The 18,688-nt window shown below is 53.6% G+C and overlaps 1 protein-coding gene across 9 annotated transcripts in view; it reads left to right on the top strand.

Moving 5' to 3' along the window:
• The window catches only part of RPH3AL (rabphilin 3A like (without C2 domains)), a 150,687-nt gene that overhangs the window by 66,070 nt on the left and 65,929 nt on the right, over nucleotides 1–18,688 (top strand). For all 9 annotated transcript variants that reach the window (XM_084802848.1, XM_084802852.1, XM_084802853.1 and 6 more), the window contains exon 4: nucleotides 2,065–2,194. In XM_084802848.1, coding sequence (XP_084658974.1) covers nucleotides 2,065–2,194 — 130 coding nt within the window. The remainder of the gene's footprint in view (nucleotides 1–2,064; nucleotides 2,195–18,688) is intronic.

Genomic DNA, 18,688 nt, shown 5'->3' with positions numbered 1-18,688 from the left:
GCTTCTTACAGATCTCCTCCCCAAGGGCTCCGCCTGGCTCCGGGCTAACCTTGAATGCTGATGATTGACACCTCCCAGACCCCCCCTCCCGCCTCTTCCAGGGCTCCCTGCTCCCCTCTAGGACTGTGATTGGGGAGTGGGTTGCAGGAGCTTCTCACAGGCTTTTCTGTGCTCTGGAAGTGCTTTTGGGCGCCCTCAGCTAGCAGGTTGCTGCCTCAGCCTCCCAGGGCTGCCTTAGGAAGTCTCCTCTGTGGTCTGGTGCCACCCTATGTGCTGAGCTGCCGGGTGTAGAAGGACCCAGAAGCAGTATTGCGGGTGAATCGTTCACACGAAGGAAGTGTGTCCTCTCTGTGAGCCACGCAGACATGACACGGACTGACAGAAGGTTCCCCAGAACAAATAGGTCATGCCAAGCTAGAACTGGGTTTGCCCCCCGCCCCAAGCGCTCCCTATAGGTCCCTAGGTGGAAAACCAGAGGTGCTCACTGCAGAGGTTGAAGTGGCCTCGCTGATGAGCTAACTAACCCTTGTCCCCCTTAACAACAGCCTGTCACCTTAGCAAAGTGGGAGCCTGTGATGAGGGGGGACCCTGTAGCGTGCAAGCTTGGAAGTGGGCCCTGGCTCCACTTCTTGGGAGCTTCACGCCTCAGCCCCAGTCTTCTCTAAAACAGGAAGTGTGGCTTCCTCCCCCACCCCACCCGGGGCTGGGGGAGACCCTCGGAGGAGAGGTTGATGTGGCCATATGCTCTTCTCCGTCCACTCAAGAATTTTTACTGAATCATCTGCTGGGTGCTGGAGATAGAACGGCTGACAGACCGACGGGTTCCATGGCGGCTATAGTTGCATAGCAGGAGACCACAGGTTGTGGGTATCTACAGTGGAAGAGGCTAGCAGACCCCGGAGAGGCCCCTGCACGGGCTTGGCTGGCCTCCTGGGTGCTCAGCATCTCAGCAGTTTCAAACAAGAGTCGATTTTTCTCCTGCTGCCAGCTTCTCACCTTCCCAGCCAGCCTGACCCAAAACCTGCTGCCCCTCCCCGACCAGGCTTTCAATACTGCCCTCTGGGATGTAGCTGGAAGGCTCCACCCCACCCCTCCTGACTTCCGTTTCTCCCGTCTCCTCTTCCTTGTCCCAGATTTCCACAGGCGTTTAGAAACCCTCAAACTCTTCAGTGGCTTCGGACTGAAGTCCCACTCTAGGCCGTGACCCACAAATCCTGGGGTCTGCCTCAGCCCCTGCCTGCCCTTCTCCCGCCAAAGGGACATTTCTCAGCACCCTGTTGTGTGTTTTCCAAAGTGCCTTCCCAGGCCTGTCGGCTCTGTTTCTGAACAATTAAACTTTGTTATACAACCCAACTAGCTTACATAAGAGGGAAAAAAGGTTAAAGGGAAGCAGGAGTGAACCTTCCGGTATCCGTTCCACGGGTCGGGTCCCTAGGTGTCTCTGGCCTGCGCGCTGGTTCGGCCTGTTCGCTGATCCTCTTCCCACGTGCGCTCAAGCCCTGCTGCTCCTGCCTGTGTCACATGTGAAGGGCGGTCTCCCTCTCCCATTGAGGGTCGATGAGAAACACAATAGTCCAGGTGGAGTCCCCAGGTCCGCTTCCTGAATTCCAGGCCCAGGAATTCCACCCTGTCTATCTCAAGGTTCATCTCAGGGAGCATCCATGGTGTGTCCAAGGGCAAAGCCCGCCAAGACTGCTCTCACCTGTGACGAAGCTCACACCCCTTCCCACACAGGCCTCCGCCCGAGTGTGCCTCTAACCCTCATCTGTCTCTTCTTGTCCTGTCACTCTTGCCTTGTTTTCTTGTTCATGAATTTTCCCCCTTTGTTGAACCTAAGTTCTAGGAGAGCTGGGACCATGTGTGTATCCGGCGTGTTTGCTATGATATTCCCAGCGTCCAGCACATCCTAGGTGCTCAGAGACTGAGAGTTAGCCAGGGTGGGGGGGGGGGCGGTGAGGTGACAGGGCACAAATGCTTAGACTCCCATAGCAACTGTGCACACCAGCCGTCTTCAGGTTGAGAACAGAAAGCACATTCCCTCTGACTCTGTGTCCTGTGCCTCAGGCGCCTGGTTGAGCGGCTGGAGACGATGCAGCGCAACGTGCTGGGCAACGGCCTCTCCCAGTGTCTGCTCTGTGGAGAGGTGCTGGGATTCCTGGGCAGCTCCTCCGTATTCTGCAAAGACTGCCGGAAGGTAAGCCCTGCTCTGGCCTCGCCACTCAGATCCCCGGCCCTCCAAAGGGTCAGCTTTGCCACTCTGAGGCTTTAGGACCCAGTTTCCAGGACAGTGTGTGCGCATGCGTGCACATAAACGTTCATGTATGTGATGGTAATTGGTCGCTTTTTGGCGAGAGGGTCCTGAAGATTGGATGCTCTGGGCTTCTAGAGCCAGCTCTGGCAAGGACAGTGAGAGCCTCGGTGTGAACCCAGCTCTTCTACCAGAAAAGTGGTTCAGCCTCATTTTTCCGATCTGGAAAACAGGGGCGACTATGACATGTACTCCAGACTGCCGAGGGTCGGATAGGTTCCGTGTGAAGCTCACTGGAGCCTTACCCAGCACACAGGTGCTCAGTAAATGCCAGGCAGGCACTGTTCCTCGGGACCAGGAGTGTGCGAGGCCTGTGCTGTGCTTCTGTGCTGGCGGTCCGCGCTCTTGATGCCGAGGAGAAAGGCCTTCATAAGAGCGAATGGATTTTTGCCTTTCCTTATATACTAAATCGTGCCATATGTTAAATCATTTCCCAACCAGCCCAAGACGTCTTAATAGTTGACTTTTGTTTATTATTTCCCAGAGAAAAATGTACCTTGCAATGTCTGCGTTTATTTTGGATCCTGTGTCTTTTTTGTTTTTTTGTTTTGAAACTCTTCTAGATTGTTCCAGCCATGACAATGTGATGTACGGCAATTAGCACACGACCCTCTTCTTTGCTGCCTCCCTAGATCAGAGACACTGTTGCCCCCAACCCCTCTTTTTTACCTTCACCCTAGTTTGGCTGGAACCTATCCTCAACCAACTTCCATGCCTCAGTTGTTGTCTTAAGCTTGGAGTTCTTTTTAATTTTATTTATTTTCATTTTATATGCATTGCATGGGTGTTTTCCCTGTATGTATGTCTGTGTGAGGGTGTTGGATCCCCCTGGAACTTACAGACAGTTCTTAGCTGCCACATGGGTGCTGGGAATTGAACCTGCGTCCTCCAGAAGAGTAGACAGTGCCCTTAAGCCACTGAGCCATCTCTCCAGCCCCAGGCTTGGAGTTCATAAAGTGAAGTAGACAGAGAGAAAAGAATCTCATCTCTTAAGATGACAGGCCATAATCAACTTTAAGATGGTTTCAGAAATTAACTAGTTCTGGGAAGAAATGACAGGGGATGTAAACGGGTGGGCGGCACACACTGAGAGGGCTGTGGAGGCGGGCATGAGGAGCAGTAGACATGGCCTTGAAACATTAAGGCTTTTTCAGCCTTGGCAAGTGGCATTCCAAAGCTACACATTAACCAAGGTGGATGCGTGGATCTGGAGGCGCAGTCTTCCTCTCTCTTTCCCGGTCACACTAGGCTGAAGGGTTTGCATTGGTCATCTAGGCACAGCACAGGCATGGGACCTCTTTCAACCCAGGGTGTGTTGGTTCCTCTTTCAGCCCTGGGAATGCTTTGCTCCCAGGAATGGGGCGGCGGTGGGGTGGGGGTGGGGGGTGTTTGGGAACTTCTCCATTCTTCCCCTGTGGCCCTAGCAACCTGTTTCTTCTTCCTGTCTTTCTACCTCACTATTCCAGGTTTATGGGACCATGAAAGGCAGTCCCATAGCTCCTCCCCCAGGGGCCTCCCCCATCCCCCATCCCCCCACCCCACCCCCACTACAGAGCAAGCTGCTGCCCCTGGTTATCAAAGAGTTAATGTCAGCTGCTCCTCAGAGAGCCATTGCCTAGGCAACAGACTGTCCCAGGGGAGGACCTCAGCTGGGTGAGGGCTGTGTCACGTTGGAGGACACTCCCATGATGTGTTCTTATTCTACCAGGGGCCAGGAGATGGGTGCTGGCTGGCCAGGCAGACACTTGTTCAGGCAGAGGTGGGAAGGAAGGGACTGTCACTTAGATGAGGGCACCGGGAGGCCTGGGAAGGGTTTCTTCATATGTCCTTAGGAAGATTTGTAGGTGACCATTCTTTATTTTAACTTTTGGTTTTTCAAGACAAGGTTTCTCTGTATAGCTTTGGCTGTTCTGGAACTCTTGGCTTCCGGCTCAGAGAGACCCTCCTGCCTCTGCCTTCCAAGGGCTGGGATTAGAGGTGTGCGCCACCATGCCTCTGCTTGCAGTTCTTTAACTGGAAGAGGGCCCGCCATGCGCAGGCTGGTTCTAGGGGCTAGGAAAAAAACCTGGTTCCCATTGGGGCTGTTTCCCAGGATAACAGGAAAGAGACACTAGGCAAGTTTTTAAAAAAGAATTTATTTATTTTTATTGTATGTGCGTTGGTGTTTTGCCTTCATGTATGTCTGTGTGAGAGTGTCAGATCTTGGAGTTACAGACAGTTGTGAGCTGCCATGTGGGTGCTGGGAACTGAACCCGGGTCCTTTGGAAGAGTGGTCAGTGCTCTTAACCGCTGAGCCCAACGGGCAAGTATTAAGTGAGCAGATGTAAAGCAACACCAGGAAGATGGAGGGCTTTGCGCTGAGCAGAGACAGGGATGTGACTTTGTCTGTGAAGTTCTCTGAACTGAGCCTGCACACAAACAAGAGTCAGTCCTGAGAGATCTGGGGGGTGGGGGTGGGGGGAATATGTTCTGGACAGAGGGAACTGCGGGCACCGAGACTCTGAGGAAGAACCAGTTGGGTTTAGGGAACTGATGACCATGTCTGGAACAGGGGGAAGCAAGGGATGAGCTTGGACCAGGCTCCACAGAGCCTCATAACTCCAGGTCAGGAATCGGAGTTCTGTTATTTTTATTTTTATTTATTTATTTGTTTGTTTGTTTGTTTGTTTGTTTTTCGAGGCAGTGTCTCTCTGTGTAGCCTTGGCTGTCCTGGACTCGCTTTGTAGACCAGGCTGGCCTCGAACTCACAGCGATCCGCCTGCCTCTGCCTCTTGAGTGCTGGGATTAAAGGTGTGCGCCACCACCACCCGGCCCCGGAGTTGTGTTATGTTCAAGAGGATGGCAATGGCGCAGAGTACTGAGCATGGCGTGGAGTGCTGAGAAGGGCTCGGACAGTCTGTGTTTGTGGTTGTGTGTTGGCGCCGCTCATGGGTGCAGTGCCTGCCTAGGCCAGAAGAGGGCAGAAGATTCCCCAGGAACTGGAGTTACAGTCCTGAGCCACCCTGTAGTTGCTGGGACTTTAACTCTGCCCTGTGGAAGAAAAGCTAGTGCTCTTAAGCACTGAACCACCTCTCCGTGCCCCCCCCCCCCATGTGTTTATAAGAGATGGCTCTAGCTGATGGGAGACAGAGTGCCAGCTGGGAGGAGGGCAGGATGTACAAGCTTAATGATGGTGGCTGCCATTGGAGGGACAAAGGGCCTAGGAACAAGGCCTCATGGGAATGGAGACCCTATGCTAACAGGGCATCAGTGACTTCCGTCTATTCTAACAGATGAGGACGAATTAGAGGTTGTAAATGAGGGTTCCTCGCCTGCAGGGGACCAGAGTGAGGGACCACTCGGTCTGCCCTGTTGTTAGTATGCTGTTCCCACACCAGCCCTGGGCAGGTCCTGGGACTCCTGACTAACTGGGTGTGGCCACGGGGGCAAACTGTTTCTCTCTTCCTCGAAGCAGAAGCAGAGGTGCCAGAGCTGTAGGGCCAGCTTGGTTTGTGTTCCCAGCTTGACTGTCATGGAGTGGTCTGGTAAAAACACACTTCCCCTCTCTGGGCCCTCATCTCTGTATGTGTAAGAAAGGGTGGCAAAGCAGCCGTGGCACCAGGTAGGTGTGAGGTGTGGATTAGCTGGCGCAAGGAAGCCATTCACAGTCCGGCCAGTCACTAGCAGCTAACAAAGGCAGGGGGACCCATGTCGCTGTCACTGTGACTGGGCCACGGAGCACGGACCTGACCTTCATGGATCACAGGAGAGACAGAGTGACACCACAGATCTGTCAGCTGGGACCAGGTGCCCCATGGTATGGCCTCACACTTAGGATCTCTTTAACCTAAATTCTTTACTTCTAGAGAACTCTTTCTCCCTCTGTAGTCACATGGGATTTGGAGTTTAGCATTGCGATTTTGAGGGACTGGATTCAGTCTGTTGTATCCTATGTTTTCCTTATTAGAATTCATGCCATGATTTCTGGTTTAGTCTTCTTGTTCTCTCTCTCTCCCTCTCTCCTTCTCCCCCCACCCCCTCTTTTAAGATGTCTCAATATGTAGCCCATGCTGGTCTCACATTCAACCTTGCCTGCCTTTGCTTTGGAACACTGGGAGTCTAGGTGGTTACCACCATACTTAGAATTAGTGCTTTCTTGGGCTTTATAGCAAAGCTGCCACCGTTTGTCTTTTGTTTTCCAAAATTTATGTAACTAAATTCAGGACTTGGATACCTTTTCAGTTCTCAGTATCGGCGCGGAGCTGGCAGGGACCCTAGTTAGTGTGCAGGCGGCAGTGGTTCATTCACACAGCAGCAGGACACAGTCTGTGTGTCCCACGCGGGGTGAGGGGAATCTGGAAAAGGGGGAGTTCCTCCCTCAGCTCCTGACTGTCCAGGTGGACGTGCAGTATTCTGTAGAGTGACACCAGCTGCTGTAGGGACCTAGGCTCCCAGAACTTAGCAACCAGGACCACTGCTTGGAGGAGTGGGTCTCCCGAAACCAGAAGGAGTGTGTTTGTTGAGGCTGAAGAGAAAAGATGTGGGGAGCGCCCTGTCATTGGAAGTGTCCAAGCCACACCTGTGGTGGCTGGGGAGGACAGATCTTCAGGTGCTCCTGGGGACACCGATGCCTCTCCAGCAAGATCCTTGACGGTGTCCAGCAGCCGCAAGCTAATGCGCATGCTGGAGGGAGGCACTGCAGCCCTGGGGCTGTGGCCTTCTGTAATTGGGCCTGCATATACACTCACACGCCGGCTGCCTGGCCTCATTTCCCTGGCTGTGGTGGACCGGGAGAGGGGCCGGCTGGTTAATTAAAGAGGCCTGGTGCTCCTAATTGCCTGCGATCTGAGTTAGCCAGCCTTTAGCCTAATTGAGAGGCTAGCTTCCCAGCCATGGGAGGCCGTGCCCGGCTGCAGGAGGACCATTGAGCCCAGGACAGTCCTGTCACCAGCCTAAGGAAGCAGTCAGAGTTTCTCCTGGTCTTGGCCAAACGGAGCCCACAGTGTGGGGGCAGGAGAGCCGGCCTGACTTAACCTAGATCATGTGCGTGCGTCCTGGTAGCAGGGGGCTGAGGTTAGCCTGCATTTTGTGGGGGCGTCATGGCCCCAGCCCAGCAGGGGAGAACACTACAGGGCAGGGCGTGGGCCACACGAGATCCCTCCTGCCACAGGGTCCAGAGCATTTTGCTCTGAGGAGGGTCTGTATCTTGCTGCAGAGACTGGCAGTTACTCCAGACCGGAGAGGCTGTGCCCTTTCCTCTGAGCCCTAGACAGACTCCGTTCTGTTCAGGATGAGACACTGTGGCTGCTGAGCAAGGGAGGAGCAGATGGTACTTTTCTTGTCACCCTCCTGCCCGCCACTAGCCTGAGCAGTCTGAGAAAGCAGGGTCCCTCCCTGCACTCCCCATCACCATTGCGTGCCTGTCCCCGGCCCTCCTCTCTTAAATGGTAGTTTTGGCTCAGCTGGCGGGAGCCGCGTCCTACAAAGTCAGCTGATACTCAGCAGGGATCTAGTGTGCTCCTGTGAAGATCGGGGAGTCCTCCCCAGCTAGTCCTCAGAGAGCACCTCTTGCAGGTGAAGACACCAGAGGAGTCAAGGAAGTCAGGTGACGGTGATGGCTAACTCAGCGTGTAGGCTGAGGACCAGTGGCTCGACGTCCCTCCATGCTGGCTGGAAGAGCGAATTCTCAGGCCCCCTCGCAGCGCCTGAGGCAGCGTGTGCCTTCCACCAGATAGACTCCTCTCCTCGGCATGATGTTTCCGTGTGTCATGCACACCACAGCGTGTGCCTGTCAGATTCCCTCTCCTTTATGACCGGACTAACATTCCAAGGCGTCTATTCGACCATGCTTTCCGGATGCATTCGTCTGTGGCGGGCGCCTGGGGCGCTCCTACATTTTAGCTCTGGTGACCAGTGTGACTGTGCTTGCTGTCGTACAGATGCAGATCTGTCTCTATGATCCCAGTTCCAGTTCCCCGGGAGCGTGTAACCCAGCAGTAGCATTGCTGCATCCCACAGTCCGTCAGCATGTGAGAGGAGCCACCATACCGTTCTGCACAGTGGCTGAACGACTTTACATTCCTGCCACCCGTGTGCAAGAGTTAGGATTAGGAGGTGGCCATTTCTGACAGGGCCTTGGGATATGCTGAAAAATCCCTAATGGCTCCTTCCATCCTGATCTCTCTTCCCAAGCCCCTCAGCGCCTGGCGAGGAGAGAGAAAGCGTGGAAACAGCAACCAGCCACCTTGACTGATAGCATGTTCATCCGAGTTGCCTCCAAATTGGCCTCGCTGCGTCCTATATCCTCCTCAGCCTAATTCAATGTGGAGAGACGTGTGTTTATGCCTTATTACGAAGATGGATTTTTCTTCGCTCAGCTACTGATGTTTCCTAAATTCCCGGAAAAAGTCACTTAATTCCCCTGCCCTGAGGGGCCGCTCCGGCCGCTTGCCTGTCGCCAAGGCTGTTTGGCAGGAATTGACTTGGCTCCTGTTGTCAGGATCAGAGGATTGGAGCAGACACCAGGCTGCATCTTGGAGTATCCACCTCGCCTGGGGTTGGCAAGCAGAACATCTCCATTAGGGCGCACTTGCCTTGCTGCCTGGTGCCTGCAGCCAGACCTCTCTTCCCCGAAATAAAAGAACCGCCACTCGGTGCAGCTCAGAGTCCGTTCTGTTTACCCTGTCTTCCCTTCTCGGGTCATCTGGATAGAAGGTGGGCTATGGCCCACTTGGCAAGGGATACCCTTAGCTCAATGGACTGACTCTCCATCCCTGGCCTGGGTGTAAGTTCTGCAGCTGTGCCCATCTGATCCCAGGGGAGAGATGGGGATGCCAGGTCCCAAATGGGAGAGGGAGAGAGCCGTAGGAGAGGAAGGTAGGAGGAGGGCACAGATCAGATAACGGCAGGAACATTCACGGGAAGGAATGTGCCCAGTAGGGCGTGGCTAGAGCAGGCATGGCTCTGGGGAGGCGCAGGGCTGGTGGGTACTCGGGTACTTGATGGTTTGGGTATATGGGAGACTGAGATGAGCGGGGAGGGAGAAAGGCAGACTGAGGAGAGGGGGAGACAAGCGGGCCTGGGGGGGCATCCACAAACAGAGGGAGGGGCCAGGTTGAGGCGTCTGCAGTTGTCCCTGCATCAGTAGAACCACCCAAGGGAGCTAAGCAGTCCTGAGACCTCTCTGGGAACTCTGGTAGGTTGTCAGGAGCACTAACTGTCCACGTAGCAGGGACCAGGTGTGGTGGCAGCCACTTGTCACCCTACTTCTCTGAAGGCTAAGGGAAGAGTCTGTGTTCCAGACTAGCTTGGCCTTATAAAGACCAGATTGTATCTCAAACCAGAAAACAACAGCCAGGGCCTACGTGAGGCAGAAACACCAGGGTAGAGACTCAGAAACAAGAGAAATTACGAAACAAATTCAAATTATTCAGGGCTGGGGATGTGGCTTGACTGGCATACCTGAAATTGTAGGTTTGATTCCCAACAGGCCAAAAACGTTGGCATGGTGGTGTACACCCAAGGTCATCTTCAACTGTACAGCAAGTTCAAGGCCAGTCTGGGCAACATAAGATCATGTGCTTAAGTTTCCGGCCAGGCTCAGGAATTGCATGGCTGTAGTCCCAGCACTCAGGGAGTCATAGGCAAGTGGATCGCTGTGAGTTTGAGGCCAGCCTGGTCTACAAAGTGAGTCCAGAACAGCCAAGGTTACACAGAGAAATCCTGTCTGGGGTGGGGCGGGGGGAGAGGTTCTAGTAATCAACGGCTCCCTCCGTGCCAGGCCCCTTTGCCCACTTCATCACTAGAGCCCCCTTGGGAACTGGTTAATCATACTTTCCAGGTGACATTTTCATGGCCTGATATCCCAAGGTATCCTGCAGTTGCAGTGTCAGCTTCTCCACACAGGAAGTGAAGCCAGGACCAGCTGCTGGGCACCTATTGTGTGTGGCCAGGTCATCCAGGCTGGGGGGAGGGGGTGGGAAGCTGAGTAGGGACCACCTTGTGATTCCCACAGAGGTGTCCAGTGGGGCATGAGGACAAGAGGGACAGGGCGGACATGAATACAGAACATGAGCTGAACCTCAGAGTGTAGGCTGCCCCAGGCTCAGCCCCCAAGGCCTAAGGGCAGGATCTTACCCCAGCATGAGCTTCCTGCCTAAGCCCCCGACACCCCCAAACACCCTTGTCCCCACTCCCTCAGTGTGTGTACCCCAGCTTCAACTCTGTTTTCAAAACCTGAGATGCCTATGGCCTCCCTGGCCATCTGCCAGTTACTCTGGAGTCTGCTGTGAACAGACTCAGTGCTCCCTAGGTAGGGGACTAGACCAAGGGTGTGTCCCCTGCTTTGGACAAACGGTGACCTAGAGTACATTTTACATGCATTGAAAACAAAAAGAAGAGCTTCTGATGGGTGAAAATGGTAGGAATTTCAAATGGAATACCCAGAAGGCTTTGTCAGACCCCTGACATGCCGTGCCTACAATTTGCATATTGTCCTTGCCTGCTTGACATCTATCTCAGTGGCAGAGCTGAGTAGTGACAAAACTTGCTTCCCTGGTCCTCCCTTTCCTGGCCCAGGATACCTGATAGCTCCAGAGAGTAGGAAGAGGGCTGGAGATGTGGCGTAATGGGGGAGCTTGCCTCACATGAGGCCCCGGCTTCATCTCAGTAGTGCAGATGTGAAAAGGTAGGGGACCTTTTTTCTCCCCTGGTGATGTCATTGGTGGGACTCGGCAAGTGGTCCAAGGTTGGAGGGCCCGAGCCCCAGCAGCTTAAAGACTCAGTGAGGTAGTCTCTCTCAGCCTCAAGACTCATCTTTTCCTGGATGTATTTATTGTGCGGTGTCTGGGGTCAAGACCTGCAGCATGCTGGGCAAGCTCTCCGTCACTGAGCTGCACTCCTGGCTGTCTCTTCCTGACATCCTAATAACCAGTGCCTAGTGCTTTAGAGTGGTGGGTTTGCTTGCCTTTATTCTCCTGCCTCGATTTCCTCATCTGGGAACTGGGGATAGTCAAAGTTCCTGCCTTGGAGTATGGCCATGAGGGTAGAAATAAGGTAGGCATTGTGGGACACTCTTAGAGATGGTGCCTCATGCACAGTAACTGCAGGAGATTTAGAACGAGTTTATACAAATGCAGGCAAAATGGTAACCCAGCCCTGACCACGATAGTCTGGGGTCAGCTCTTCTCTCACATCCAAGTATATGCAGAGATGCAGAGAGAGAGAGAGAAAGGGAGGGAGAGACAGGGAGGGAGAGAGAGAGGGAGAGAGAGACAGAGACAGGGAGAGAGAGAGAGACTTGCTGTGTAGGTGAGGATGACCTTGTATTTCTAATCTTCCCACGCTCACCTCCCAAGCAACGGAATTACAGGCCTCCACCTACCTCTACCCCAGTGTCTGGCGATATGTGTGTAGTTTCTTGATGAGACTAAATATATTTCTTATTTTGTAATCTCCTTTGTTTATATTTTCACTTTATATCATCAGAATCAACACCCCCATACACACACACACACACACACACACACACACACACACACACACACACATATATATATTTTTTTAAAATCCAATTCTGTTTTAGGAACTATGTAATCCTGTAACCAGATTTCACACACTTCCCTGTAGCCCCTCCTTCCCAGGCTGCAAACAGCCTGCTGGGGCCAGGGCTGGAGCGAAGTAATAGATGTCTGCCCCCCTTAGATGGCAGACACCGCCCATCCTGTTCCCGTACGTAGTCTGCCTTTCTCCTGAGCCCCACAACCCCTGCAGTTTGCCTCCCGCACACTGCTGACACAAACCATGCCTATCCATGTCTGCAATCAGGGTGGCACAGTTTCAAGTTTAGTTCCAGAAGGTTCCTTGGGCTTTCTGTGGGGTGGCTGGGAACCCTGTTGTCTAAATTCATCTGCAGCTCCACTCACAACTAGGAGCCCACACCTAATTACGGCCCTGTCCCTCCTATGTGATCTTGAGTGGAAAACACGCACGCACGCACATACACATACACACACACACACACACACACACACGCACGCACGCACGCACGCACGCACGCACGGGCGCGCACGGGGCTGTCTGTGAGAGGGAAGGCTTAGACTAGATGGTATCATAGGCTCTCCCAGCAACTTCATCCTGTGATGCTCAGGCCCACAGATTGGGGACCAGGGTGAGACAGGTGCAGTTAGGAGCTGACGCACGGTCCCTATCCCCTTTCACCTGCCTGAGTGTTTGCTCTTCTGGGGATTTTTGTTTTTTGTTTTGTTTTGTGTTTTGAGCTGTAGTGTCTCTGTGTATCCCTGGCTGTCCTGGGGTTTGCTCTGCAGACCAGGCTGTCCCCGAACTCAGAGATGCGCCTGCCTCTGCCTCCCAAGAGCTGGGATTAAAGGTGTGTGTGCCACCACCACCCAGCTCTTTTGGGTTTTGTTGTTGTTGTTGTTTTGTTTTTCCGAGACAGGGTCTCTCTGTGTAGCCTTGGCTGTCCTAGACTTGCTTTGTAGACCAGGCTGGCCTCAAACTCACAGTGATCCACCTGCCTCTGCCTCCCGAGTGCTGGGATTAAAGGTGTGCGTCACCATGCCTGGCTTTTTTTTTTTTTTAAGATTTATTTATTTGTTGTGTACACAGTGTTCTGCATATGCACCTGCAGGCCAGAAGAGAGCGTTAGATTACATTATCGATGGTTGTGGGCCACCATGTGGCTACTGGGAATTGAACTCAGGACCTCTGGAAGAACAGGTGGCGCTCTTAACCTCTGAGCCATTTCTCTAGCCCTTTTTTTGATTTTTCAAGACAGGGTTTCTCTGTGTAGCCTTGGCTGTCCTGGACTCACTTTGTAGACCAGGCTGGCCTCGAACTCACAGTGATCCGCCTGCCTCTCCCCCCTTCCACCCCCCACCCCACCCCTGAGAGCTGGGATTAACAGGTGTGCATGCCACCACTGCCCAGCATTTTCTGGGGGTTTCAAAGCCACTCTAGTTTGCTTCCTAGCCCTCTTGGGCTCAGGTTGTGACTCATGTCCTTGGTCAGGAGGAAGCCCACAGTGTTGGCCTGGGCTCTGAGACATTGCTATGAAGTCCTGAGTCCTCGCAGCCCACCAGTGTCACTTGATAGGCAAAGGGCAGCCTTCAGACCATTTCCCAGATGGAGAAATGGAGGCTTGGTGATATGGCTCACTGTGGTGGCTCAGCTCAGTTCATATGTTGCCTCCATACCTTGAGATAAGGGCAGAGCTGAAACATTCGGGAGGCCCCAAAAAGGAGGACATAGGTGCCACCTTGTAGATGGGGTGCCCCAATGCCAGAAGCAACCACAACGCCCATGACAGATTAGATCCCAGCACTGGCTCCCTAAGGCAGTGCCTCCCTGAGGCCTTGCCCTGGTTTGCCATTATCTGGAGATGTCTGGACAGACACGGGGAGTTTGCAGGCATCTGGTGGTCTGAGTCTCTCTGAGGCCTGTCTCCTCACTGAGTGGATAAGAGCTCCTATGGCCCCAGAGTGGGCTCTGTGGGTCACAGTAACCCCACCCTTGCTTCCACCACCCAGCTCCCCCTAAGGACCCTGGCTGCTGCAGTCGCAGGTCCTTTCCTCCAAATTTGCAAGGCTCCGGCAGCAGGAAGTGCCATTGGCCAATCTGCTTAGGCGCTCTCTGCCGAGGTAATTCCGTGCATTCGCTTGTCCTCTGTGGTGGTAAATAGCAGATAATGACATTTCCAGCCGACCGTGTGGCTCAGTGCCACGCGCTGCACCTCCCCGGCTGCCCTGCCAGCTGCCACACTTCAGCAGGCCTGCAGTCCCTCCTCTCTCTCACACCGCCCCCTTGCTCTTCCGGAGCCTTCTCCCTATGGCTGTCAGCTGCTCACTGACCGCTGCTCAGGCTGTGTGCTGCCACCCTTCTGCACCCCCAGGGGCCCCAGGGAGGTTCTGCTGATGGGAAGGAGGTAGAGAGGGAAGAACCATTTCTTCCCCTCTAGGCTCCCTGGACCCTTACAGAATCACACAAGATCAGGTGCATTCAGAGTGGTACAGCTGGAGACCCCAGCCTCAAAATAAGAAAAAAACAAAACAAAACAAAAAAACAAAAAAAAAAAAAAAACCCAAAGGTTGGGAACATAACTTAATGGTAAAGTACATTCCTAGCATGCAAGAGGCCTTACCTTCCATCCCTAACCCCCCTAAAAAAACAACTATGGCTTTATAAGATGCTTTAGGGGGGTCTCTAGCCCCCTTTCCTGTGAAACTCTTTTCTCCCCTTTATCCATCTCCTCTGACAAAAGGGACATTTTCCCCCATAGAATCAGATGGGGAACTGAGGCTGAGAGGGGCAATAGGATAGACTTTCCACAGACTATGCTGAGAAGCCACGTTCAAACGCAGACAATGTGCAGTGGTGGTGCATGCCTTTAATCCCAGGCAGAGGCAAGTGGATCTCTGTGAGTTCGAGGCCAGCCTGGTCTACAGTGCTAAACCCTGTGTTGAACCTCCCCTCCAGATACAGGCAAGAGCATAGTTGGACCTATAGGGTATGAGACCCAAGCACCTGAGTCCAGGGAAGCGGGGGTGCTGCTCTGACGGGGTCCCCCTCCCAGTCTCTAACCACTGGCTCTACTGGCCTCCCACCTCACACTCTGTCCCTGCCCACTTCCATCTTGCCCTGCTCATGCCATCCTCCCCTGTCTCCCCAAAGACTTCAGTGGCTCCCTACTGCTTGCAGGACATGGCGTCCAGGCCTCTGGTTCCTTCCCTAGCTGCCATGTGTTGACTTTGCTAGTGTAATTGGCACTAACTCCCCCCAGCGGGCCTGTCTCCACCTGACCCTGACTTGTCATTGTTTACCATGGAGCTCCAGGCCTGCCATCACCAGGGTCCCTAATTAGCCATTAGTGCCATTGCCCAAAGACTGTTAGAAGCTCTGGGGTGTTTGTCTAGTCTGCTGGCTTTTTCAAATGAAAACAAAACAGTTCCTACTGGTTGTGTCCACGGAGCTGGTGGGGTAGGGGGGGCTAATGTACTCCTTGGAGGCCAGGGGGCCCCTTGCTCTTCTTCTACGGCAAGGTAGAGCTGACAAACTAAGGACGCCATGCTGGGGGCTGAGGGCAACCTACTGGCTTTGGCCAGGGGTCTGTGCTGACTTTGTTTCTGGGGGTGCTATAGACTGGCCATTTTGACCCATAGCCACACCCAAACCCCCAACTCCTCACTCCACTCTCTGTGGCCCAGCCTCTCAGGCCCAGCAGGGCTTGGTGTGCCTGACTGTGCCCTGGGTCCCATCTGCCTCCTCTAGGCCCTGGGCCCAGCAATAGTGGTCCTTCCGCTTTTCCATTGTCCATCCTCTCTGTTTCCTCAAGTCTAGGACTTCCCCACTCAAGGTCCCGTCCTGATCAGTTCTCTGCTGGTGTCCATTGAGCCCCAGGAAGCTGGGCTGAGCTGTGTCCCATCCCATCTGCACCCAGCCCTGCCACCAAGGCTTTCTGTCATCTCTTCCTGATCCTCTGGGTGCTGCTTTCCCAGGGCCTGCTGTTAGCTGGATCTCACTCTTTTTTTTCCCCCTCACATAAGCATTTATTGAGCACCTAAGGCCCAGGCTGGACACTGGAAATCAGGCAGCAAAGCCTAGTCCCTCACCACCAGTCTCCCCTGGGGGAGTTGGATCAACAGTGCAAAGCACTCCCCGATACTGGAAGGATGCTGAGCCCAAGGCCTCCTGTCTCCCCGAGTTCTGGTGCTTCTGCAGTACCATGTGCCAACCCTTGCCCCAGTGTCTGCTGTCCTGACCCTCCTTCCAGACCTTCCCTACGCGCATCTGTGATGAGCAGCCCTTCCAAGGGATTCTAGGGACAAAGACTGCAACACCAAAGCCCATCCCCCCCATCTCCTCCCCCTCCCTCCACCCGCCCCAATCCTGCCTGCCAGTTGAATGAGCCTTGCTTGCCTTCCTACCCTCTAAACCCATGGGGATCCAGGAATTATACAAATATCTGGAAAGGCTCTAGAAGACAGCTACATTCACTACCATACCACCAGCATACCCTGGGAATATTCCAGAAAAAAAAAAAAAAACTTCTAAGAATACAGAGGACAGATAGGCTAGAAGAGTGATTGAGTCTCTGAAATCACCTCTCCCCCCTCCTTAAGTGCTCCATTGGCCACCTGAAGCCCCAGAGGGACACACAGCGGGACTCCCGCCCTGTGGGATCTTGTGTTTAGCATTTAGCCTCCCCTTGCCAGACAACCCTGTCCCAGGCTCCTCCTGCCGAACACTGGGAATTAAATATGAACACTGTGGGCCGGGAGCGAGTGTTGCCTAGCAAGTGTGATTCCCCAGCACTCTGGGGGGGCCATGGTCTCAAGGGGAGCTGGTTACAGAAGACACAGTCCAGTGTGACGTGGTCCCCACTGCTCTGGAGATGGCCTCAACACTTCCAAGGGACCAGGGAAGGCGTTAGTGTCTCTTGGAGGAACCCAAGGACGGAGCCATGGAGGAGGAGACTTTTTTGTTTTGTTTTTGAGACAGGGTCTCTCTGTGTAGCCTTGGCTGTCCTGGACTCACTTTGTAGACCAAGCTGGCCTCGAACTCACAGCGATCCACCTGCCTCTGCCTCCTGAGTGCCGGGATTAAAGGCTGCACCACCATGCCTGGCTAAGGAGACTTTTGATGTGTCTCAGGGAGATGAAGATGTTTGCCAGGCATGAGGCTCAGCCTGAACAAAAGCCTTGGGGACAGGAGAGCAGCCATAGTGACAGGAGTAGACAGTGAGACATGAGGCAGGTGTTTCAGGCTTGGTGAGCCGAGAGACAGATCAAGGCTGGAGAGAGAAACAAGGACCAAACAGGGACAATCTCTGTGTCCTTCCCTCACTCTCCTCCAGCCATGTGTATCTCTGTATGTTCATTAGTCTACTGTCTCTCTCCCCAGTAGCCCGTGGACCTTACTGACCCTCTTGTTTAATCCAGAACCGCAATGTCATTGTCCCTGGCCTCAGGTGACGCTGTTATCCAAGTTGTAGCTACGAGGCGGTGAGAGTTAGCCACCTGCTCCACCCATGCATGAAGACCACGAACCTTCCAAAAGCAAGGCTGGAGGCCCCTGTTTTGGGGATCAGGCTACAACAAACGAGGAAAACGAGCAAGGGCGGTCCCCAAAACGTGTGGGGATCCGTTGGGCAGCAGATTCTCTGGTTAGGAGGTCAGGCCCCAGATCAGTCAGGTCCCACAAGTTAGGTAGGGCTCAGTTCCACAAGGCTGTTCCCACTTCCGGTAGATGCTGGCCGGAAGTTGGTGTCTGGAGCACCAGGCCTCCAGCTGCGTTCCTCTCTTGGACTAGACTGACTTGCCTGGTTTACAAAGCATTCGCGTGGAAAGGTGTGTGGGGCGAGGTGTGAGGGAGGTGAAAAGCCTCCTTGTAGGGACCCCCTCATGTTCCACTGTCCGGGAACCCATCCTTCTGGCTTTAATGGAAATGACTTGACTGATCACACTGTTGACCGTGACACCTGATTCAATTTTCAGTGCTCTCCTTTCTGATGCTAATGGGTGGGGACCCAGTCCCAACCTTCTAAGCATATACCTTGGTCTCTTTGGTGACCAGTCCATTCCTGAGCACTGTTAGAAGTCACCAGCCATGTCTTTTTTCTTATTACATAGCCCAGACTGTATCCTTGCTTCAGACCCCCCAACCCCCACCCAGTGCTGGGATTAAGTATGGGTTTGCCACCATGCCTAGCTTCAAAAGCTATTCTTGGGCTGCAGTGGTGGCTCAGTGGGTAAAAACCTTTGCTATGCAAATCTAACAACCCGAGTTCAGCTCCCCAGAACCCACGTTAAAACCGGACGATTTGCATCTGTTTCCATCAGCTGCTGGATGAAGCCTCTCGGAAGACTGTTAGGCTAGGCTCATGTCTGCAAGCACAGCAGATATCGTTATAGTAACAGGGGTGGGCTCTCTCCCATGGGGTGGGTCTCAGGTTGAGCCAGTTATTGATTTGCCATTCCCTCAATCTCTGCTCCGTCTTTATCCCTACACTTCTTGTAGGCGAGACAGATTTGGAGTCAAAAGTTTTATAGGTGGGTTGATTCCCCCCCCACCCCCACTGGAAGTCTCACCTGCCTACAAGAAGTGGTGACTTCAGGTTCCTTAACTACCCCTGCCCACCCCTGCTCATTCCAGAGATGCCTCTTCACTGATCTCAGTTCTCTCTCCCAGCCCTCCCCCCACCTTCCCCCACTCTCCCCACACCTGCTCCCCCTCCCTGTTGCCCTCCCCACCCTCTCTCGCACCCAGTTCCTTCATCTCCATCTACTTCAGATGTCTATTTTATTTTCTCTTTTGAGTGAGATTCAAGCAATCATCCCTTGGGCCCTCCTTGGCTTCTGTGGGTCTGTAGATTGTAGCATGGTTATC

This window comes from Acomys minous (assembly GCF_964271855.1).
Source record: "Acomys minous genome assembly, chromosome: 12".
Classification (NCBI taxonomy): Eukaryota; Metazoa; Chordata; class Mammalia; order Rodentia; family Muridae; genus Acomys; species Acomys minous.
The sequence above is the reverse complement of the archived record's forward strand: the minus strand, read 5'-3'. Positions and strand labels throughout refer to the sequence as shown.